Below are 25,714 nucleotides of genomic sequence, written 5' to 3'. Positions count from 1 at the left end.
CAACCTATTGTGGCTCTGATTGTACTATTAATGTAGATACTTCATTTTTGCATGTTATCAATGGTAATCTTCCCTGTGTGCACTCAAGGAACTATGCTAGCTTGATGGCACCCAGGGACCAAGTGCCAGAGAGCCTTCAGAACCCTGGTTTCCCCTAAGTCTGTTTATGATTTTGTGTTTCTCTAATTTTTTTTGTTTCTGGAATCCTGTAGAACTCTCTAGGCAACAATTTTCCTATACTATGGGTAAGAAAAATGCCAATCCTAAGAGCCATGTCAGCAACGTAAAACTGATCACTAAGAAAATCTTGTTCCAGATAGATCATTTGAAGAAAAGAAACAACTGAGACACATATGGAGGAAAGAGGGAACGAGAAAAGAAAAAAATGATAGAAAAATAGATACAAAGAGAGAGAAAGAGAAAAATAACACTAGCAAGTAGAAAATCAAAAATAGAGAGAGAAAATAGAGTAAAGAAATCTTGTGAGAATACTTTAGAAAACAAACAAGAATTTGTAGAAAGACCATAAAGCTTAGCAACAAATACAGGTGAAGTTTCAAGTAAGACCAAGACCATGAAGCAGTCCAAGAACTATATATGGAGAGTAATGTAAGTACATATAGGTTAATCATTCCTTAAGAACACATGAAGGTATGTATGACCCCACTATTTCAGCAATTCCAGGAAAATTTTATTGAGATAGTTTAATGTTACTCATGAGGAAGTGATCTGGTGGCAAACTATCCTTCACCTTCCATGAGAAGTAACCTGCTTTTTGGCATTACATCACATAACAGGTATGACTACATTTTATGACAAGATGAAACCTAGACATTCTGAAGCCAATCTGAATTCAACTTAGAATATTCAATCTGCTAAACCTACAAGCAATCTTTATCTGCTAATTTACAAGCCATCTTTACCTGATTTATGAATATGTTCCTGAGGCTGAATCTGTGTGGTTGGTATTGTTGTTAATTCTTGGACATCTTTAGGTTCATATAATGGAATGCAAAATAAATGAAAAATAAAAAAAATCAACTCACCAGAGATCCATTCATTCTGTCTTGCTGCTGACAATGAGCAGAAGATTCCGTAAGCATGACTGGGATAAAAGGAAATGATGCAGTCAGAAATGAATCTGTGAGATTTTGACCTAGAATTTCCTCTTGCAAATATGATACATGGGCTGGAAAACCATAAACTTTTTTTTAAATTTTTATTTATTTTTATCGTGAAAACGTAAAGCCTTCTTATAAGCAAAGAATCTTTAATTTCTCAGGCATAGCATTAAAGTGTCCAATAAACACAAATCCAGTCCAATTCCTGATAGATAGATATTATTAAACCAACTAATTTTTATGTTTATGTACACACTAAATTCGAACAAATGAATGTTCCCACTGAAATTATTGAATAATTAAAAGCAAAAACATATATTTCCACTAAAAGTCATTCCTTATTACTGAATATACTTCAGGATATGTGAACTGCTTTTTTTTCCTTTTTTTTTTTTTTTTTTTTTTTGCCAGTCATGGTGCTTGAACTCTGGGCCTGGGCGCTGTCCCTCAGCTCTTCAGCTCAAGGCTAGTGCTCTACCACTTGAGCCACAACAGCACTTCCAGCTTTTTCTGCTTATGTGGTGCTGAGGAATCAAACCCAGGGCCTTATGCATGCAAGGCAAGCACTCTACCACTGAGCCACCTTTCCAGCCCATGAACTGCTTTTTTAATACAAAAGTATTCTAGGCATCCATTGTATTTTGTGTTCTACCTCATTCATTTACATACTTAAACACCATGGAAAGCATGTATGATGTAACTCAGTAATTTTCACCAAAAGTTAGAGAGAAAAATGTATATAGAATATATTTCTTATGTTATACTATTTCAATAATGGGTGTCTAATGGCACATTTCACTCTACCCATTGCACACATATGCAATGATTAGCAATTTGCATTTAAAATGCTTTGGCCAAAGAGATATGAGTAAAGATGAGGTAAACCCAGGTTTGAGAAGTCCCTAACGTTCATTTCCCTAAACAGTCATGCGAAGAACCTTGCCCATCCTAAAGATACAACATAAAATAATCGATATAGGTGTGACAAACCTGAAGATAAATAACACCTACAGAGCATACAACTTTGAGTAAGACATATTACCTCAAGTTTCTCCTGTGAATTTTCTTTTTAGGCCACATGTTCTAGACCAACACTTTCTGTACTACCAGGCACAATCAACTGATTAGAGCTAGCATTAGCAAATCAATAGATGGCACATTTAATATAAATTCGCATGATTACATACTAAAAATCACAGTGTTAACAGGCTGAATAAATTAGCAAGAGGATTAGGGATTACTACATGAATAGATACTTTCAGTCATAACAATTACCCCACCATCCCAAACAACAGCCTCAGGTACCCTCTCATAACTATGCTCTGGCTTATTTCTCAATCCAGGGCATCACAATTCCTGGAAATTAGTTTAAATCTTGCAACAACACAAAGTGATTGAGAGTGGTGTAGGAAAGAGTACCACGTGAATCTGCTGCTCAGGGAATTAGCAACAATTTTTGCAGAAGGCAAGGGAAGCTAGCAACATCTTCCCCTTCCTGTGCTTTTCTGCTTCTTCCCTTTAGGGCTTCTCAGAATTGACAAGGTCTGTCCATTTAGGATGGAGATTCCTATTCATAGGGTGCTCTGCTTCAAACATTGCTAGGCTTCATTCCTAAAAACACAGGACCAGCACTCACTACTCCAATATCCCATGTACAACTGTCTTTAGAAACAGGGTCGAATACAAACAAGTGTGAACTCAACCAGGAGATTAAAAATTCAAGCCAAACAGATTAAAATATCTCTAGGAGAAAAAACACAAAATCGCCAAATACAACTTCAATGTAAGAGGACTCAAGGCAGGCACATACCTCACATTTTCACTAGAATTCTTCTTGTACTCCTCTTATATCTGGACAAAGCAAATACAGTCACATGGGTTAATAGAAGAATCCCTTGGTCTTGGAGTACTAATGCACAGCTCTTGGGCTCTCCTCATCTGCAGAATCACCCAGCTTGCTCTCAGACATTTGAACCTCAAGCAAATTATCAACCCCAGACTGGAGAGAGAAGTAGGCCCTTTGGTTCAAGTATAAAGCTCTCCCTCAGAGCTGAGGAGCTCAGGAATGCTGCTTGCACGCCCAGAGTTCACGCCCCACCGAACAAACAGAAAAAGAAAAAGAAACAGAAACCCGTGGAGGGGAGACTCCCGCAGCAATTGCACAGTTCCTACCTGACTTCAGTTCCAAAGCCTGAGATTCCTTCAAGTTACAGCTCCCAAGCTCCACTGCACAGAGCTGGGCGCAGGGCTCCTGGCTCCCACCTATGGAAGACCAAACTGTACTTCAGGGCACTTCCAGCAGCAAGACAAAGGAAAAGAATCCGGAAGAGGCAGACTTAAAACGCGGTGGGCGGGAAGACGCATGTGCAAAAGCATCTTCTGCCCCACCTCCACCCTCCAAAAAACAAAAACAACCCAGGACATTCAAAGAAAATATCCTCCATGTTGACTACAATTCCCACAATGCTCAGTGCCACCCTGCTACTCCCTGGTCAGAAGAGGGCTTGTGTGCATTGGGACTTTTCTCTGCCTACTGTGGGAGTTAAGCTCAGTTTCTTCTTGAAAACCACTGTTTCCTCTTGAAATACATAAGACCAACCAGAAAATGGATATATATTGGGAGAATTGGCTACATTGGCTTTTTGATTCTTAGTTCTAATGATGAAATTGAGGTTATGTGACTGCGTTGCTTATACCTTTCTGTTTATTCAATGCCTACCTTCTGCTGAATGTAAATTACATCTCTGTTTTGTCTTAAATTTCTTTTAATACATCCCCTCTTACTTTACAAAGGTATTCACAGCCACTAAACTTATACCTGGGTCACTTCCCATTGCTGTAATGTATACACTGGCATAAAATAGTGAGATTGTTAGGTAAATATGCAGAATAATACTTCTGGTGATTTGGATTTCACAAAAGCTAACAATTAATTTTCCAGAAACTCTCCAATTGTATCTATTAAATCAAATGAGTTTTTGTTCTTTTCTGAATTTTGCATTTCATTTAAGGATTTTATGTTTTCTTCTGTTGTTGGTCCTATGGCTTGAACTCAGAGCTTGTGCACTATCTGTGAGCATTTGCTGTACTCTATTTGCATTTCCTTTAATACTTTCTTCAGGTAACTAGTGAAAAGTTCCCACACAGGGATTCTTATGAACCTGGCACATCACCTCCATTTCCCTTCAAAGAGATAGTGGTTAGGGGGGTCATGATGAATGCAGGAGAGATAGAAGAGTGAAGTTTAGGCTAGGCTATGTTGTGAAGCTTAATCACTTGCAAACCAGTCTGTTTTTGTCTTTTCATTTTGCATGTGAAAATCTCTTTAGACTTCTTACCTCTTCTCTGATCCTAACAGTTTCTCTCAGTAGCTTTAGGCTACATATCTAGGGGACCTCAGACTTGTCTTCTCAGACCTTATCCATTAAAGTATGCAGTAAATCTTTGTCTCCTGCCACAATCCCATCAGAGCACAAGCAAGGATCTGAGAGCCAATGGGATGATAATTAAGGAGACAGAGAGATGGCTGATGGCACAATTCTGCTATATTTCTCAAATGCTTGTGTAATATTGGTCTAGACCCACTGTGCCCAAAAGTGCAAACAGCACACATCTTTTCTCATTTTATTTCAATACATCTTTTCCACCCAAGCCTCCTGTTAATTAAAGCCCCAGGCCAAAAGCTAGAACACACACTTCCTCAAACCAAGAAAGGGCAAGGACTTGCAGTCCTGAGGGTGGGAGTCAATGGCCCTGAAGCCTTTGCTCACATTTTATCTGCTCCTGGCAGGCACCCCAGGGTCTACAACAGTCTCCCTCTCTCTTATCAGAGAACCTACACTTGTCTCTTAGATGTTTATTGTGATTTTTTGTAATCCCTTCCATAAAAAATAATTGGGAAAGATTGGATTGGAGACTTTAACATATGATTTTAGTTGTTCAGTGTATGGGTTCTCCATGTCTCTATTGTGGACCAGAACTCTTCCTCATGAAAATGGGAATCAAAGAGCATATTTGAATGTATAGGCTTCAACTTAAAAGCACCTCTAACAATATGAAGAAAAAATAATTTCATTCTTTAAAACTAAATTCCTGGGAAATGTCACTGTGGCTCAAGTGGTAGAGCACTCACCTTGAGCTGAAGAGCTGAGGGACAAGTGCTCAGGCCCAGAGTTCTAGCCCCAGGACCAAAAAAAAAAAAAAAATCCTCCCTAAAACTTAATTCCTGAGACAAAAAGAGATAAGGATCAGGTAACAACTGGGGTGCTCCCAAGAGTACCTGTGAAATGTAGTTTTCTTTTCTTTTTCTTTTTTTTGGGGGGAGGGGGTTCAGTCGTGGGGCCTGAACTCTGGACCTGGGCTCTGTCCCTCAGCTCTTCAGCTCAAGGCTGGAGCTCCAGCACTTGAACCACAGCGCCTCTTCCACCTTTATTTTAGTTTATGTGGTGCTGAAGAATCAAACCCAGGACCTCATGCATGCAAGGCAAGCACTCTACCACTGAGCCACCTTCCCAGCCCTCTTATTTTTTTTGGGTAGTCATGGGTCCTGAAGTCTGGGCCTAGGTACTGTTCCTCCGCTCTTCGGTTCAAGGCTAGTGCTCTACCACTTAAGCCACAGCGCCACTTCTGGCTTATTCTGCTTATGTGGTGTTGAGGAATCGAACCCAGGGCCTCATGCATGCAAGACAAGCATTCTACCACTGAACCACCTTCCCATCCCTGAAATATAGTTTTCATTGTTCAAGCCTACATTTGTGATGAATTTCTTTATTCTTTTATCCTTTTGTTTTGTTTTGTTTTGTTTTGGGTCATGCCACTTGAACTGTGAGCCTAGGAACCATCCCTTAACACTTCAGCTCAAGTGAAGTGGTCTACATTGTGAGCTAAAGCACCAATTCTGGTTTTCTGGTTTTTATTGGAGATAAGTGTCTCACAGACATTGCTGCCCAGGCTGACTTTGGACTGCGATCTTCAGGTTTCAGACTTTTGAATAGCTAGGATTAAAGACATGAGGTACCAGCACCCAGCTTGCATTTCTTTTCTTTTATGTCCCAGCCTTGGGGCTTGAACTCAGTGTGTGGACACTGTCCCTAAAATTTTGCTCAAAACTAGCACCCTACTCCTGGAGCCACAAATCCACATTTGGCTTTTTCTATGTATGTGGTACTGAGGACTTGAACCAGGGCTTCATGCGTGTTAGGTAAGCACTCTACCACTGTTTCAGGACAGCCAAAACACCAGCAGTGCTCTGGAAGGGCAATGGGATGATAATGGAACAGACTGAGAGAAGGGCAATGATGAATCTCTCTTTATTCCAGCAATAACCTTAGCTATAGACACTTTCTAGATATGTCCAGTGCTTGCATCACATTTTTGAAGGACTCACTGTGCCAACAAGTGCAGACCGTATGCATTTTTCCTCATTCTATTTCAACCTTTGTCCACCAAACACCTAGAGGTAAGCCTCCAGGCCCAGAAGCTAAAAGGAACACTCCCTCCTACAAAAAGGGCAAGTACTTATAGCCTGAAGGTTGGAGTCTGTGGTTGTGGAGCTTTTGCTCACACCTTGCCAGCTCCTGGCACCTCAGGTTCTGCACCACTTCCCCCTTTTTCATTTTGTAAATTGAGCAAGTGTCTATCAGCCTGAACCTGGAAAATCAGCAGATCATACATCTCAGGAAGAATGGAAGAAAAAAGAAATACCAAAACAAGAGCCAGGAAAATGCCTAAGAAATAGCAAAAAGAGTGCTAGTTCCCCAGGTGAATCCCTGCAGGTAATGGAGAAGTGATACAGCTAAGCCTGCATGGTGGAGTGACCAATACCAGATATCTGACCCTGAAGCTGCATAATGCCTGAGCTTAAATGATCAGAGGGCAAGATTACTCAAATATGTAACTGGATATTGGTACAAGTCATATTTCCATCATATTTAAGAAGGATAACACAGATGTATTGACAATTAGCATGACACATCATTTTTAACTGGCTCTTTAGCAGGTCTATGTGATTATCAACATACATCATTGCTGTTTCCAAATAATAAAACATATCACAATCATTTTATCTACTCCCACCAGAATACTAAGGGTCTAGAAACATTTCAAACTAAAGCATTAACATGTTGTGCTGTTTATATGGTTTCTACAAGGATCACAGGAGAAGCAGTAGTGCTAGCAAGAAGAGTCAGGGTAGCAATAATGAGGGCAACCAATATTCCCCAAAATCTGCAGCAATGGCTAAGAGTCCTCTGAACCTCAAAAGCAAACCAAGACCCAAACTTATTATACCATGGTTCTATCAACTGAACATGCAATGTAAGTTAAGGAGATTGCATAGTAAGCTAGGATTACTCATGCAGTTAGTGAGAACATAATTGTTCCTGCAAGAGGCATGAAACACCACCCCACCCTTGAAAACCATACCCAGCCCACTATTAGCCTGTATGGATGCATAACACAAGCTTGCACAGTAAATGATACAAAACCATGAAACAGGACAGGTCTCTGAACAGAGGTATGGGATGGTGAGAGGCATTAGTTCAAATAGGCCTCAAGATGTCAGGGTGAGCTTGTCCACACAAACAGACAAACATGGGAGCCAGCAAGATACCACTAATCACAACACTCCTCTGAGACCAGTCCTGCCTTACATACTGGGAGACTCCTACCACCAGAACTGTGGACAAGATGTGAAATCCACAGGCCCTCCAGGGCGATGGATCATCACAACCATGGGAATCGCTGAGCATAGTGGAACCCAAGAGAGATGCACAACATCTCCTGCCAAAGGAATCCTACAACTGTTATGCATAAGCTCCATCTTTTTCCATTGGTTCACCTTTTCCTCCAGAGGAAGTCAGAACCATAATCTATCCCTGAATACCTTACCATACTTGTACCTTCTACCTCAGGATCTGCAATAGTCAATAACTGTAACCAATGAAATAAGAGGATATAATATTTGTATAATAATGAGTCTTATGTCTGTGAGCAATGAACAATTCAAAAATAATGTAGGAAGTAAATTCTATTTATACTAGTATAATAAACATAATACTTGGAAATGAATGTTTGAAAAATGTAACCAAGAACAAGGACAACTATGGGACAAAGCTAGTTTAGAAAGCACCCATTTTTACCTGATCCTGATGTCCTTGCCTCCCAGGAACTTACTTTTAACTTTTACAGAAAGAAAGAATTATTCTTCCTTCATATTTTATAGGTGCTCCAATGTTGCCATCTATACATCCAAATGTGCCTCACGATCTCCATTTTCAGGAGGAATAGCTAAGGTCCACTAAAAAAGGGATGGAAAACCCTTACACTGGAGGACTGAATATCAGGCATGAAAATTTCCTACACAATCCTTCCAAATCATGATGTGTGGAAAGGATCATCAACAATCACAACCAACCCTTAAGAGACAAGCTTAGAATGTCTGATATGAGGGAGGGAGGCAAAAGATTTATTCCACAGTGTAATGGATGCAGTCTGGGAAGACAAGTCTGAGGACCCCTAGATATGTGGCCTAGACTAGCTGACAGGAACTTCTAGGTTCAGAGAAGAGGTAGACAATCAAAACAAAATAGGATATGCAAAAGAGAAAAGTAAAAACACACTGGTTTGGAGCAAGTAATGAAGCTTCAAATGAACATGGACCTGCCCTGAACTCTACCTCCTCCCACATTCATTCTGATCTACCTAGAAAACTATTTTTTTTAAGAGTCTTGGAGGAGGAGTAACATTTTCTAAAAATCACCTGGGAGGAAACTTTTCACTACTCCCCTGAAGCAATTAATAAAAGAAAGGCAAGTACATTACACCAAATGCTCACAGACAGTGTCCAAGCTCTGAGTTCAAGCCACAGGACCAACAACAAAACAAGGGGAAAACTTTATAAGGAAAGGCAAATTTCAGACACAAATAACCAAACACTCCTTAAAATTTCATAGATGGAATTTGGGAGTTTCTGGGAAACTAATGAGTAGAATTTGAGAAATCAATTTAATTCAAAGATTATAAAGTATATCTGTCTTTACATTCTGTTATTTTATTCCAATATATATATTAGAACAGGGGAAGATGATGCCAGAATCAATCATTTTACTGTCTGCAAGAACTTTTTTTTTTTTGGTCGATCTTGTGGCTTGAACCCAGCCTGAGCAGTGTACCTGCGTTTTTCAGCTCAAAGTGAGCTCTCTCCCACTTGAGCCACAAGGCCACTTCCATTGTTTTGGTAGTTACATGGAGATAGGACTTATGAACTTTCCTGCCCAGGCTGGCTTTTAACATGGATCCCCATATCGAAGCTTCCTTAGTACCTAGGATTACAGGCATGAGCCATTGGCACCCAGCTGCAAATACCTTTGTAAAGTGACTGGGGAGATACTCAAAACTTTAAGGAAAAACAGAGACATAATTTACATTCAGCAGAACGTACTTTTTGAACAAAAACAAAAAAAACTTCGTATTTCATAACCTTAATTATATTAAAATAACTAAGAATTAAAAAGCCAAATTATGCAATGCTCCTAATACATTTGTGTTTTTCAATGGTCTCACAATATTTATGTTGGTAAACTGAATTTTCAAGAAACTTACCTAAGATTCCGCAGCTGGGAGAGAAAGGTCCCCATGAATCCTTGCACACTTAGGACCAAGTGCCTTGTGCCAGTCAAAACCCTGTAACAAGCCCACTTTCTCTAGGTGAATTGTGCATGCATTCTGGGAATTGTAGTTTCTATCGGGGCATAGACCTTTGAAAGTGTGTGGGGGGAGATCTCAAGGGGTAAATCAGGAGAGGTGGGGGTGAGGGGAAGAGGCACCAGTGCCGCTTTTCCCACTGTTCGTGTTTTTAGTTTGCAAATTTGGGTTACTTTGCTTTTCCCTTGCTGCTGGAAGTGCTCTGAAGTACAGCTTTGCACTCCATAGTCAGAGCCAAGAGGTAGAAGCCCAGCTTCTCTTTTTCAGGGGAACTTGGGAGCTGAAACATGAAGCAATCTGAGGCTCCTAGCCAGAGTCTGCCCTTCCCATCTTTCCCCATTCTGCGGTGGATGATATTTTATGGGCTCATAGGTTTGCCATTAGCACTTGTTCCTCCAGGTGCCAGAGAGTGGCTCACAAACCTCTGGTCTTCTTGACAAGGACAGTCAGGAGTTGTGCGTTTATACTTCTGAACCTAGAGATTCTGGTACTCACCAGACTTTATGAGCTTCCTTTTTGTGCATTGTAGCCAATGAATGGTAAACATTCCTTGAAAATGTCTTATATAAACATATTGATCCTCTTTTCATCCTCTGCACTTCCAATGACTTTAGAAACTTTCAAAATGCTGCTGGCACGGATATACTCCAATTGATGTGTCTGTTCTGACAAATTACAATTTCTCCACTAATTTAATTAGCGTATTTTACATCACTTAAAATGAGAGAGACTGGCTGGGCAGGCGGTTCAGTGGTAGAGTGCTTGCCTTGCATGAATGAAGCCCTGGGTTTGATTCCTCTGAACCACATAAGCAGAAAAGGCCAGCAGTGCACTGTGGCTCAAGTAGTAGATTGCTTAAGGTCCCAGGGACAGTGCCCAGGGTCAGAGTTTAGACCCCACACCAACAAAAACAATGTGAGAGATTTCCTATACATGTATACCAAAAACAATTGTTAAAATATAATTTGAATACAATACAATGCCCTTGATATGTGTCTGCCTGTCCTGATTCTTGAACTCAAGGTCTGGAAACTGACCTCGAAATTATTTGGTTCAATGCTAATGTTCTACCACTTAAGCCACATTTTCACTTCCCACTACTTTGGTAGTATATTGGAAATAAGTCTCTCAGACTTTCCTATCCCCCTGGCTTCAATCTGTGATCCTTGTAGGGTTTCTTCATGTCCATCTCAGGGGACCACAAGCAGGCACAGGAGAAAGATTATTATAAGGTTTATTAGAAGGACCATATTTCCCAGTAGAGGGAGCACAAGCATTTGTCCCTCTTCTGGTTGCAACAGGATCTGGGGGGCAGGAAGTGAGTTAAGTACTTGCTCAGGTGAGTCTGAGATGAGAGAGGGAGTGGCCAGCTGTACTGAGGGAACTCTAGGTCTGGGAGGAGCTCAGGCCTGGGTGGAGCTGAGGACTAAAAGTGAGGATAATACTAACTTTCCTTAGATCTCAGCCTTCTGAATACCATAGATTGCAGCTATTAGACATGATAGCCCAGTTACAATTGTCTTTTTAAAATTCAGATTATATTCTAATTAAATAATATGAAATAGAAAACTTGAAAGTTTTAAGGCACAATGTTCAGTCACTAAGGTGTATGAGGACATTCCAAATCCCAAAACACACAGAAAATGTCCCCACCTTGAAATCTGTAACACTCCTGATCTTAAGAATTGTGAATGTGAACACTTAGTCTATAATAAATTCTTTTAAGTTTTTCAAAGTAAGAAAACATTCTTGTGACAGAAAGACCCAGTAGTAATGCGCAAGTATTGCTTTTAAAAGATTCATAGTGTCTTTCTGAGCAAAAACAACCTCAATGATGTATACAGAATAGATTTTCATTCCCACCAACAATGAAGTAAGGTGGGGGGGGAGGGGGTATGATTGGGTGGGGGGGAGGGGGGAGGCTGGGAAGGGAGGTGAAGGGTAAACAAAGGAGAAGGCTGCAATGCTTGGTAAGAAATGTATGCCTTATCCTGCCAATGTAATTGTAACCCCTCGGTACAGTATGTTCTCAAATAAAATAAAATTAAATTAAAAAAAAAAGAATAGATTTTCACTTTTTGTATATGTCACTGTAAAGGTGATGTATTTTATATTAACAATTACCATTCTACATAATTGTAAAAACTACATCACTACTCGATAACAGAATATCCTGTGTAATCAACCAATAAGTACAAGAAAAGCACATAGGGATATAATTTGTTGGTTTTAATTTTGATGGATCTACATTTTGGGGTGTATTTTCTGTTAATACTGTGTAGTAACACATAAGACTTCAATCTACTGGTGCCTTGGCTGGGGATGGTTGACTGGGATTTTGTCACTCCTCTGACCAGCATTTTATGTTGCATCTTTATTAGGCCCTGTATCTCCAGCAGAATGGACATGATTCTTAATATGACTGCTTAGGCAAGTGATGGACTTCTCAATCTGTGTTTATGTGATCATTACTGATGTACCTTTGGCCAAAGCAGGTTCAAACTCAAATTGCAAGTCATTGTACAAGGTATGCTAGTTATTTGCATAAAGGGAAATGTGCCATATGACAACTATTACTGAAATATTATAAAACAAAAAATATGTGTTGTATATATTTTATCTCTATAACTTTGTGTGAAAATACTGTTCATAACATACATGTGTTTGAATATGTAAATAAATGAGGTAGAGTACAAATAATCAATGGAATCCTAAGATATCTTTACCTTAATAGAAAAATAGTTTATATATCCCTAGATGTATTTCAGTGATAATTACTTTTAGTGAACAAGTGGCATGTTTTCTTTTTTGGGTTCAATTTTTCAACAATCTTTTGTAGGAGCTTTCGTTTTTTATTTCTTTTTTTTGGGGGGGGGTGAGGGGGGGTCTGGTCGTGGGGCCTGAACTCTGGGCCTGGGCCCTGTACCTTAGCTCTTCGGCTGAAGGCCAGCGCTCTACTACTTGAGCCACAGTGCCACTTGCAGCTTTTTTTCTTTTTGATTATGTGGTGCTGAGGAATCGAATCCATGGCCTCAGGCATACAAGGCAAGTGCTCTACCACTGAACCACCTTCCCAGCCCCCGTGCATATATCTTTAGTGGACACTTTAATCCTCTTCTTAAGACAGGAATGATTCTTATCCCATTGGAAGGCTTTTCCAGCCCACATATCATGTTTTGAGCAGGAACATCTAGGGTAAAATCCCACAGGTTCTTTTCTGACTCCCTTATTTGCCTTCACTCCTAGCCATGGTTCCAGAATCTTTATTCATTGTCAACAGCAAGAAAGAATGAAAGGATCTCTAGTGAGATTCTTTTATTTCTCACTTTGTTTGACATTCCATTTTATGAACCTAAGGGTGTGCAAGATTGAAGAAAAGAAAAGAAAAGAAAAAAGAATCAGATTCAGGAACATGTTTCTAAAAAAGCTAAAGATGTAGCTGGACACCAGTGGCTCACACCTGTAATCCTAGCTACTCAGGAGGCTGGGAGCTGAGGATCAGGGTTCAGAGCCAGCCCAGGCAGGAAAGTCTGTGAGACTGTTATCTCCAATAAACCACTAGAAAACCAGAAGTGGTGCTGTGGCTCAAGCAATAGAGCGCTCGCCTTGAGCTGAAGAGCACAGGGACAGAACCAAAGCCCAGAGCTGAAGCCCCAGGACCGACAAAAAAAAAAAAAAAAAGCTGAAGATGGCTTGGAGATTTAGCAGATTATAAAATCTGTCATTCTAAGTTAAGTGCAGATATGCTTCAGTTTGTTTCTACTTTTTTTAGTGTGAGAGAAAGTTGTCCCACTAGTTATGTGATTCAGTGACACCTAGGAGATGACTTCTCATAGAAGGTGAAGGATGGCTAGCAACTGCTCAGACATCACACCCTCATATGTAATATTAAACTATCCTAATGAAATTTTACTGGATTTGCTGAAATAGTGTGGTCAAACATAACTTCAAATATTCTACAGGACTGAGTGAGCTAAAAGTACTTCACTTAATCTCTGTAAATACTCTTGGACTGCTTTGTGCTCTTTGTTTTACTTGAAACTTAGGCTGAGTTTGATGGTATTTATAGAAATCTCTGTTTTTCTCTATGGTGCTCTCATAGGAGTTCTCTTTCCTATTTTCCCAATTCATTCTATTTTTCATGTTTATTAGCTTTTTTTCTTTCTTTTGTATTACATTTATTTATTGTGAAAATACCATAAAGGGAGGTTACAATTACATGGGCAAGATAGTGAGAACATTTCTTATCATGCATTGTTGCCTCCTCCTTTGTTTCCCTTTACCATCCTTCTTTCTTCTTTTTTTTCTCAGTTGTAGGTCTGGAACCCTGGGCCTAGTCGCTATAATTAAACTCTGCAGCTCAAGGATAGTACTCTACCAGTGGTGCTACATTGCCACTTCCAGTTTTCTAGTGGTTAATTGGAGATAAGAGTCTCACAGATGGTCCTGCCTGGGCTGGCTTTGAACTTCTATGCTCAGATCTCAGCCACCTGAGTAGCTAGTATTACAGGCATGAGCCACCACCATGTGGCTTCACTAGCTTTATTTCTCTCTTTCTTCTCTCATTGTCTATTTTTCTCTCTGTCTCTTTTTCTCTTTCATTCTCTCAGCTTCTCTTTCCTCCATTTTTTCTCTTATTTTTACTTTTCTTCAAATGGTTTATCTGGGAAGTAGATTTTCTTACTGATCAGTTTTCTTTTGGTGACGTGTCTCTGAAAATTGACATTTTTCTCACTCATTATACAGGAAAATTGTTGCTAAACATAAAATAATTTGAGTTTCCCAGATTCTATTATCTTTCTCTGGTTTAACCTCATTTGATGTGGTTCCTGCAGTTTTCCTTTTTCTTCTTGCTCTGCTTGCATATTTGCACTCACTGACATTAAAAGATAGAAGCTTGTTGTGAAAATAAACATACAGTGACTATGGTTTTCGTATTGGAAATATCACTAATGGCAAATTCTGACATACATTTGCTAAGTAGTAAACTTTAATCTCAGGAACTTCAATACTAAATAGCATGTGTGGCAATGTATCCTCGGGAATCTAGTGGAAGAAATGGTTCAGGAATATGTGACACATTTGAGCAATAGTCAGTGAAATCATCTGCAAAACCTACACAGATTATAATAATTTGTATTTTTGTCCATGTGTGTTTGTTATTAATGCTATTTGTAGTGTGTATTTCCAACTAAACAGTGTTTTAGCATGTGTTCACTTTCAGTTTGTTATTTTAGTAGGTAAAATAGATATGTTTGTCACCCATATGTCTTCACAGAATCCAAAATTTGATTTTTCCATGTTTCTTTGGATGATAGGTCTTGCTATGTAGTCCAGCAAGCTCTTATTTGTTAAATAAGATTATTTATTGTGAAAATACCATACAGAGGGTTTACACTTACATGAGCAAGATAATGAGTACATTTCTTATTAAGCATTGTTGCCTTCTCCTTTGTTTTTCCCCTACCATCCCGGCCCTCCCATCTCCTGGACTACACTCCCCCACCCACCTCCAAGCAAGCTCTTCATCTTTTTATGTAGCCTAGGCTGGCAAATAATCTTTCTTGAGTTTCCCAAGTCCAGGGAGAATACTTGTGTTTCAGACTGTGTGTGGCTACATTAGCCATTCTTATGTGTAGATTTCATTGATAAAACACTGGGCCACACTGTTGTGAAGCCATTCCATCCATCCAGCTACAACACTTTTAATCTTCCATCTGTGAAGCTGTTTAATCATTGAATAGGCAGCCCCTGTTCCTCTCTATCCCAGTCTCTGGAATCATCCTACATTTGGGCTCCACAAGTTTGTTGATCCTTGGAAGCTCAGTAAGGGAAATTATACCATGGCTGTTCCTTTATGATTGGTGTGTTTTATTTAGCTAATTTTACTTAAAATTCATCCCTGCCATAAAATGTAGTAAAGTTTTCTCCTTTGAACACATTTATTGGTTTACATGCTTCAATGTTTTGCTTATAGTGAGTAGACTTTGAGAAGTGATTCTCCAAGCATTTGTTGTACTCCCTGCTTTATCTGCTGTTGCACACAAGCATAGAAATGCTGGACCATATTCCTATATAATTCTATGTTTAGTTCTCTTTAGGACTCTTCGTACCATCTTTGATAGATTATTTGTTTGTTTGTTTGTTAGGTCGATCAAGGGGCTTGAACTCAGGGCCTGAGCCGTACTCCCTCAGCTCTTTAGCTCAAGTCTAGCGCTCTACCACTGGAGCCACAGCAACATTTCTTTTTCTGGTGGTTTTATTGGAGAGAAGAGTTTCACGGATTTTCCTGCCCATGCTGGCTTTGAACCGTGATCCTCAAATCTCAGCCTTCTGAGTAGATATGATTACAGGTGTGAACCACGGGTACCTGGCTTCATCTTTGATATTTTTATATACATGACAGAAATGCACCAAGGTTCACATCCTTTTCACATCTTTCCTAGCTTTTTTGAGACTTTGGGAGTATTTTTGTTGTTTTTATTTAAAACTATGTCCATACTAGCATGCATCAAATGTTATTTTATTGGAATTTTGATTTGAATTTTTCTCATGACTACAGATATTAAACTATTTTTATATTTTAATGTACTACATGTGTATGTCATTTTTAGAAAAATCTCTTCAATCTTTTTCCAACTTTAAAATTAGATTTTGTTGTCTGCATTACTTGAAGGATTTTCTTTATTTTCTAATTCATATTGGTTAGCAATCCATTTAGAGATATATGCAAATATTTCTCACATACATGCTTTTTTTCCTTTATTGGTAGTGTTTTTCAATATACAAGGTTTTCATTTGTATTTATTTATTAGTTATTTATTTATATATTGTAGGTCATGGGGCTTGAACTCTGGGCCTGAATGCTGTCCCTCAGCTCTTAAATTCAAGACTAGCACTCTACCACTTTGGCCACAGCACCACTTCTGGTTTTCTGGTGATTTACTGGAAGTAAGAGTTTCACAGCTATACCTGCTCAGGCTGACTTTGAGACCCGATCTTCAGATCTCACCATCTTGAGTACCTAATATTACAGGTGTGATCCACCATCGACTCACATTGTTTGTTTGTTTCTTTGTTTTTTCCAAGAGGTAGTTTTGGAGTTTTATTTATGGGGTTACTGTCAAATCGTGCTTTATTTTTTTTTCTTTTTTTTTCTTTTTTCTCAGCAGTGAGTCCTGAACTGTAGGCCTGGGTACTGTCACTCAGCTGTTCAGCTCAAGGTGAGTACATTACAGATTGAACCAAAGGAACACTTCCAACATTTTGCTTATGTGGTACTGAGGAATTAAACCCAGGGCCTTATGCATGATAAGCAAGCACTCTACCACTGAGCAATCTTCCCAGACCAGTTACTGTCAAATCTGATGCCATGAAACTTTCCTCCCCATCTCTCTTCTCTTCTTTTCCCTTTCCCTCTTTTCCCCTCCTCTCCACTATTGTCTTGTCCTCTCTTCTTCCTTCTTTATCCTGACCTTTGCTTCCCTTCTCTCCTTCCTCCAATCATTTTCTTTTGCGTTTATATCTGAGATGAAGACTTGCTAGTATAACTACAGTTAGGTTTCTAACTTAGAAACACAGTAATAAACATACCTCATGGTTTTCTTGAGCTACTATTGGAGCTTGAACTTCAGGTCTCATAGTCAGTCAACTTCCTCACTCACTGTTGGCACTATCCCTTGAGCCATACCTCTAACCTGTTCATTAGCTGCTTAGTTTGAGTTGTCTATCCAGGCTGGCTTGCAGACCTCAGTTTCCTCCTTAGTAGCTAGGCTAAAATGACAGTCTGAGCAAGAAGTACTTGCCTTGATTTTTCTTACCTCAACATTTAACATTAACACTTAATTGGATACTACAATGAAATAATTTCTTGTTTCTGGTTTATGTAGAGTTATTTTGCAACCTAAACTGAAATAGTTTATCTTTCAAATTAAGTGTTGTATTGTTTTTCTAACAACTGTACCTGTTCTACCTGTGGTAGATTTTCTTCACTAAGCAGATTGTTTATGCTGAAGGTATTGTTTTATAATTAATGTAATTTAATCTTATAATGGAGGTGATGTATAGAGAGATATGTCATGAGTGGAGGTAAAAAATACCCTTCCTTTCATACAGTATCTGCCATGCCTTCATTCTCTCCCAATCTCTCCCTCTTATCTCTACTCTTGAGTTGTATATTTTACTTTCATCATCCTATTTCCCTCACATTCTATGACTCTGCCACACCCACCAGAAGATATACATGTGAATACACCATACATAATTGAAAACAATTGTTTTTATTTCACAAGTGAAGTAAGAAAGTAGCTCTCTTTAATAAATCACAATGATAGCATACATATATTTTTACATATTCATTCTAGTTTCCTTCATTTATTTTACTGTTAGATTATTGGAAACATATTGTTGGATTTTTTTGTATTTATATCATAGATTTATTTGTCATACTGATTTCTAGACAATTTGTCTTCAGAACTATTGTCAGTGTGTCTGTCTTGGTAAATATAACTGCATAGTGCTTTATAAACAGCATTTAGTAAAGATAATGCTATCCCTGTCTGTGTTTCTAGTGACCATTTGTCTAGTTATACAATCATTAAGAGGAAAATTACTTCTCCAATCATAATGATAGATTAAAGAAATTATCATTCTTTGTCCTTTTAATCATGTCTTTGTAGACTTTACTTTTCAGAATAGAACTTTTGTTATACAGATTTATAATTTGCTTGTTATTATCAAAGCTCGGTATCTGTGGTAACACAATTTGTGCTGAGGTTCCTTTCCTTTCATATTATGACTACTTGTATTTTTCAATAATGATTGTTGCTTATGATATATTTATATTGATTTAATTTCTTGATAATTAATGTATGTCTGTTTGGCTTATTGAGTTTTTTGAGTATGTTTTCTTCTGTTCAAATCAGACAGTACCTGATATATTTACTATTTTTATATTACAATATTAACATGGTTTCATTTTAGTGATCACTTTGCTATTTATTATGTTTGTCTCATCTGACATGTATTTATTAGTTTGCTTTCATGTAACCTGCACACATCGTTCTATACCATGCAAATCACCTCTAATATAATCTCCAGAGAATCTTCTATACACTGTAAATCACCTTAGACTTTGGGCAAAATGTTTTCTATACTCATAATTTCTCTGCTGTGTTTGATCTCACATATGCTGAGGACTCAGTTCTGATTGAAAGTCATTTCACATATGTTCTATGCACTACTTTCTTTTCTCCTATGTGAGTCAGTTCTCTCATGAACACTGAGATATTCCTTTCAGGTCAAAGACCTTCCACATTTGTAATATTTTTAAGATTTCTCTGCTGTGTGTTATATGAACTTGGATCTATGAATACTTAGTAAAGGACTTTCCACATTTGATATATTTGTATTTTCTCATCTGTGTCTGTTCTCTGATGCAAACTGAGTTAGGACTTTTTCTTGAAAACCTTTCCATTTTTTCCTACATATGATTTCTCTCCTCTTTGTGTGTGAGAGTATGTGTCTGTGTTTCTGTGTGTTTTGGGTGTTCTGTGATGCACTCTGAGCTGTGTCTTGTAGTTCGAGGACTCCACATCTGCTATATCATAAGGTCTCTATCCTGTATTGGTTCAGTATTGCAATTTCAATTTTCTTACAGATCAAAGACTTTCCCCATTTGGTACAATCCTAAGTTATTTCATTTGTGTGAAGCAACTTATGTGTGTTAAACTGTGACCTCCAGGTCTTTCCACACTGGTTGCATTCATAAGGTTTCTCTCCTTGTGTTCTGTGATGGATGTTAAGGTTTGCCTTCCAGATGAAAGAATTTCCATGCCTACTACATACATAATATTTCTCTCTGGTGGGTTTTTTTCTGATGGACAGAAAGGTGTATGTTCTGGGTGAAAGAATTTCCACATAGGTTACATTCATAAAATTTCTCTCCTGTGTGTGCTCTCTGGTGGACAGTAAGGTGGAGCTTCTAGCTGAAAATCTTTCCACACATATGACATTCATAAGGTTTCTTTCATGTGTTTTTTCTGATGGACAGTGAAGTTTTATTTCCAGGTGAAAGCCTTTCCACACATGTTACATTAATAAGGTTTCTCTCTTGTGTGTGTTGTCTGGTGGCAAGTAAGGTATGACTTCTTGGTGAAAGACTTTCCATACATGTTACATTCATAAGGTTTCTCTACTGTGTGTGTGTTCTCTGGTGGCGAGTAAGCTTTGACTTCTGGATGAAACACTTTCCACACAGGTTACATTCATAAGGTCTCTCTCCTGTGTGTGTTCTGTGGTGGACAGTAAAGTACACCTTTTGGGTGAAAGACTTTCCACACACATTACATTCATAAGGTTTCTTTCCTGTGTGTGTTATCTGATGGACAGTGAGGGTTGACTTCCAGGTAAAGGACTTTCCACACAAGTTACATTCATAAATTTTCTCTCCTGTGTGTGTTCTCTGGTGGGTAGGAAGATATCCCTTGTGGGTGAAAAACTTTCCACAAATGTTACATTCAAAAGGTTTCTCTTTGTGTGTGTTCTCTGGTGGCAAGTAAGCATTGATTTCTGGGTGAAACACTTTCCACACAGGTTACATTCATAAGGTCTCTCTCCTGTGTGTGTTCTGTGGTGGACAGTAAGCTTTGATTTCTTGGTGAAAGACTTTCCACACAAGTTACATTCATAAGGTTTCTCTCCAGTGTGTGTTCTCTGGTGGACAGTAAGGTATGCCATCCTGGCGAAAGACTTTCCACACATGTTACATTCATAAGGTTTCTCTCCTGTGTGTGTTCTCTGGTGGTTAGTAAGATATGCCTTGCAGAAGAAAGACATTCCACAAATGTTACATTCAAAAGGTTTCTCTTTTGTGTGTGTTCTCAGGTGAACAATAAGCTTTGATTTCTGGATGAAATACTTTCCACACACGTTACATTCAAAAGGTTTCTTTCCTGTGTGTGTTATCTGATGGACAGTGAGAGTTGACTTCCAGGAGAAGGACTTTCCACATGAGTTACAATCATAAATTTTCTTTCCAGTGTGTGTTCTCTGGTGTCTAGTAAGATATGTCTTGCAGTTGAATGACTTTCCACAAATGTTACATTCAAAAGGTTTCTCTTTTGTGTGTGTTCTCTGGTGAACAGTAAGCTTTGATTTCTTGGTGAAAGACTTTCCACACACATTACATTCATAAGGTTTCTTTCCTGTGTGTGTTATCTGATGGACAGTGAGGGTTGACTTCCAGGTAAAGGACTTTCCACACAAGTTACATTTATAAATTTTCTCTCCTGTGTGTGTTCTCTGGTGGGTAGTAAGATATTCCTTGCGGGTGAAAAACTTTCCGCAAATCTTACATTCAAAAGCTTTCTCTTTTGTATGTGTTCTCTGGTGGACAGTAAGCTTTGATTTCTGGGTGAAACACTTTCCACACAGGTTACATTCATAAGGTCTCTCTCCTGTGTGTGTTCTGTGGTGGACAGTAAGCTTTGATTTCTTGGTGAAAGACTTTCCACACATGTTACATCCATAAGGTTTCTCTCTAGTATGTGTTCTCTGGTGGACAGTAAGATATGCCATCCTGGCGAAAGACTTTCCACACACATTACATTCATAAGGTTTCTTTCCTGTGTGTGTTCTCTGATGTCTAGTAAGATATGCCTTGCAGATGAAAGATTTTCCACAAATGTTGCATTGAAAAGGTTTCTCTTTTGTGTGTGTTCTCTGGTGGACAGTAAGCTTTGATTTCTTGGTGAAAGACTTTCGACACACGTTACATTCATAAGGTTTCTCTCTTGTGTGTGTTCTCTGAGGGACAACAGGGTGTGTCTTCTCAGTGAAAGACTTTTCACATTGTTTATATTCTTCAACTACAGAAGACACATGAGGACTATAGGCAGCACACATCTTACCAGGTTCACTGAAAACACCCATTTTCTGACAGTCAGTGACCTTTTCTATCCTCATCCCTAAGGAGTTCCCATTATTCTTAATCAGTTCTGACTTCTGTGTGGAGCTCAAATGAAAACTTTTTATAAGTCTCACTTTTTCCTCCCCTGGGTTACTATTCATGACTGCTACTTCAGAGCGATATTTATTGTGACTTTCCTGACAGGTGCTAATCACATCCTCCATTTCTGGGACATCTAAAATGAATAATAGAAAAATAGACAAAAACATAAATGAGACCCACAAATTCCTTACGATAATGATATTTCCTCACATTCTGTTACTAGATTTTCAAATATCAAAGCATTGATTTATGCAGAATATATACTTTTCTCTGTAATGTATTAATTAAGAAAGTAGTCCTGACATTTTACAATGCAAAATAATGTTTTTCTGTATTTCAGATTATTATATGTTGTCCCAGGAAATATTTCCTGAAATTATTCATCTCTATACTCTTAATGCTTCCATTCTGAATTGCCCTCTATGCCCAGCACCACTGATAAGAAATTGTCCCCATCAGAGGATAGCAGCCCTAGCATACTCCTATTTTCCTCCTACCTGCATAATACTAGTTTAAAAGAAAATGAGGACTCCTTTCTACATTTCTTATTCTCTTTTCCTATTTATGAATGACTTCTCTACAGAAAAACGGAATTGCTAACACTACCTACACTGGCACACCAAATTCAGTGTGTCTCCACATGAATTCTGGATTGACAATTCCTTGAGACAAAGGATCACCTAGTTCTCTGCCACACATGACTCAGGGGCACTAGGAATACTATTGCTCTGTACCCCTGAATATAAACAGACCCACTGGGCTCTGGATCCATCATCACCATTCAAGATGCTTTAACTCACCTGTAAAATTCTTGTCTGAGGCTTCTCTTATCCATGGTTCTGCACCTTGCTCCAGCTTCACAATCAATTCAGGTTTAGGAACACAGTGCCCTGTGAATAAGAAATAGTGGAGAACAATTGCTCTTGCTGGGTCATCATTAATGTGAGGTCACAGACATCCTGTTCACAAGGTTGCTCCTAAATCTGGTTTCTCAATTGTTTTTATGGGGGGCAGTCGAGTTGTGGGGCCTGAACTCTGGGCTTGGGAGCTGTCTCTCAGCTCTTAAGCACAAGGCTAGCACTCTATCACTTGAGCCACAACACCAATTCTAGCTTTATTTCCCTGCTTATGTGGTGCTGAGATATTGAACACAGGGCCTCAAGCATGCAAGGCAATCACTCTACCCCTGAGCCATCTTCCCAGCCCATGGTTTTTTTATTCTTAATAACTCCATGGTGGAGTTTCCCCCAGCTTTGAGTTTATTGTGTCCATTGTGTGGCTTGAACTCAGCTCTTTTGCTCAAAGCTAGCATTCTACTAGTTTGAGTCTTGCCTACGATTCTAGTTTTTGAATGGTTAATTGGAGATAAGAGTTTCATGGTCACTTTTCCACAGTTGCTGGCTTCAAACCAAAATCTTCAGATTTCAGCCTCCAGAGTATCTAGAATTCCAATCTTGATGCACTAAACTCTGTGTCAAGTTTGGCTTACAAATACACACGTTCACCTACTGATTTCCAAATCATACTGTCAGTAGTAATGTATATTCTATCTAGACTGTAGATCCACCTATAATAATTACCCCCAGTCTCGGAAGTCAGTCTCCTATTATTGGATCATAGTTTAGAACTTTTGTACAACTATTGATTAGAAATGTTAAAGATTGAGAATAAAATTAGCTCTTGAGTTACATATAATGAGTTGAAGTTTCCCTTACAAAGAAATGACACTTGCCATGGACTGGAATCTTTTTTAGTTTTTTTTTGTTGTTGTTTGTTTTTTTTAGAAAATGTTATGGTTCAAAGGCTTACAACTTTAATCCTTCATTGACGAGGTGAGATCAGAAGTGGCAGGCTTGAAACCAACCTGAGCATGGAAACCCAGAATATACCCCAAAACAAAAGCCAAAATGGAGTTGTGGTTCATGCAGTAGTGCGAAAGGCAAACAACACCAAGCACCCAGAACTGAATTTGGCTGGCTTTTATACTAGCAGTTTTTTACCTGGGAATGGACAGGAATCTTATACATAGATAACATAAACAGTCAAATGTCTACTAAAATAAAAGCACTTGATCTTCCAAATAAAAGTGACCTTTGCTCACCCAAGGACATGAGGTTGCTATAATTCTCCAGCATCACATCTCTGTGAAGGGTCCGCTGACCAGGATCCAGATCCTGCCACTCCTTCCATGTGAAGTTCACAGCCACATCATCAAATGACATCAGCTTCTGTAATGGCACATTTCCATCAAGAAATTAGACCTAGGGCATGAGAATTCCAATCTGGAATTTCATTATGCTGCAGGTATGCTTTTGTCTTACATAAAATGTTTGCAGCTTGCTGTGTCATCTATTCACTGGGAAAATTAAATAGCAAAATAGAAATATTGGACAATATATAAACCTGGTCATTAAAACACACAGATTGGCAGGGCACTGGTGGCTTATCCTCCTAGTTATTCAGGAGGCTGAGGTCTGAGGATCTAGGTTCAAGGCCAGCCCAGGCAGGAAAGTCCATGAGACACTTATCTCCAATAAACCACCAGAAAACTGAAAGTAGCATTGTGACTCAAGTGGTAGAGCACTCAGTTTGACCTGAAGAGCTGAGGGATAACAACCAGGCCCAGAATTCAAGCCCCAAGACCAATAAAAAATTACAGTTTCCATAATGCATGCAAACACATTTCTGCTGCTAGCAATAGAGACAAGGTAAAAAGTCTAAGGAGACAATAATCTGGCATGACAACAATAAGTCTAAGGAGGTGTCTGAAAAATTATATTATCATTTTTTGATAAAATTTTAGTACATATAAGGGTAACAATGAATTAAACAAATATTTTTTCTGCATTTACATATACTGCTTCACCATAAATCCTATTTAGACTTTCTATTAACAGGTACTCTCATCAGCAAGCAGAACACATTCAGGATATGACATGGATTACAGAACATAGAACATTACTAGACCTATGAGAAGCAGTGTCCACATAAATATTAAAAAATACTCACAATACTCCAGAAAGTAGCTAATGATTTATTTTTCCCATATAAGATTTAATTGAGTTCACACATAAAAATATCCTAGGTTAACCATGTTTGGTTTAAATACTAAATATTGAAAAGTGGTCACAGATACCCTGATATTTCCATCCTATGTAAAAAAGAACTGCTACCATGAAGTTTTGTAAACTTTGCCTACATTCTACAATACAAAATATATGTGGGAGGGGAATAAATTAAATAATATTTTCATTTTAATAGGCTTCATGGAAGGTGGAGGAAAATGTATAGAAGCTCAAGGAATACTCAATATGACAAAAATGATGAATATGAACAAATGCTCCAAAGTGTCACATATTTCTGAGTCATTTCTCCAGTAGATCCCTAAGGATATATTTTCACTTGTGTTACCTAATAGTGAAATACCTCAGAGATCCAAATCAATTCCTGAGAAATCATCCGTGAGATTTTGCAACAAGTGATATTTCTAATAAAGAACACCTTGTCCGTGTATTTTTTTAAAAATCAAAACCAGTTCCTATCCTATACTGGCAGTGAATTAAAATATTCAAAAGTAGTGGGAAGAAAAGACAAAACAGAATACCACATCAAATGAAGTTAGACCAAAGATAACAGAATCAGGAGAAAACTGATTTTCTTGTAGTTTATAAGTTGGGTGAAGGAAATACCTTTCTGTGGGAAACTCTAAAGTTGAGCTGAAGGGGGAAAAGGTTTGAGAGGTTGGAATTTGAGCCTGACCGCAATGAGAACACTGAGAGCTGGCCACAGAAGGGTTAAAAGAGAATTCTGGAGAGGATTAAGAGACTGGAGGGCAGGCCTTTTCCTTACTGTTGGAAAGATAGAAAGATAGCATCTGAAA

At 38.6% G+C, this 25,714-nt stretch overlaps 1 protein-coding gene across 1 annotated transcript in view; it reads right to left on the bottom strand.

Annotated features, from left to right (window-relative positions):
- Positions 1-20,198: 20,198 nt before the first annotated feature.
- Positions 20,199-25,714, bottom strand: part of LOC138811666 (zinc finger protein 182-like) — an 89,899-nt gene continuing 84,383 nt past the window's right edge. The window contains exons 13-17 of the mRNA XM_069999368.1: positions 23,936-24,062; positions 22,635-22,724; positions 21,734-21,967; positions 21,051-21,448; positions 20,199-20,642 (exon numbers count right to left, since the gene is read on the bottom strand). Coding sequence (XP_069855469.1) covers positions 20,199-20,642; positions 21,051-21,448; positions 21,734-21,967; positions 22,635-22,724; positions 23,936-24,062 — 1,293 coding nt within the window. The remainder of the gene's footprint in view (positions 20,643-21,050; positions 21,449-21,733; positions 21,968-22,634; positions 22,725-23,935; positions 24,063-25,714) is intronic.

The sequence above is a fragment of the Dipodomys merriami genome, unplaced genomic scaffold (assembly GCF_024711535.1).
Source record: "Dipodomys merriami isolate MVZ:Mamm:240054 unplaced genomic scaffold, mDipMer1.0.p SCAF_547, whole genome shotgun sequence".
NCBI classification, from domain to species: domain Eukaryota; kingdom Metazoa; phylum Chordata; class Mammalia; order Rodentia; family Heteromyidae; genus Dipodomys; species Dipodomys merriami.
Note: the sequence above shows the minus strand (reverse complement) of the source record. Positions and strands in the feature narration are given on the sequence as shown.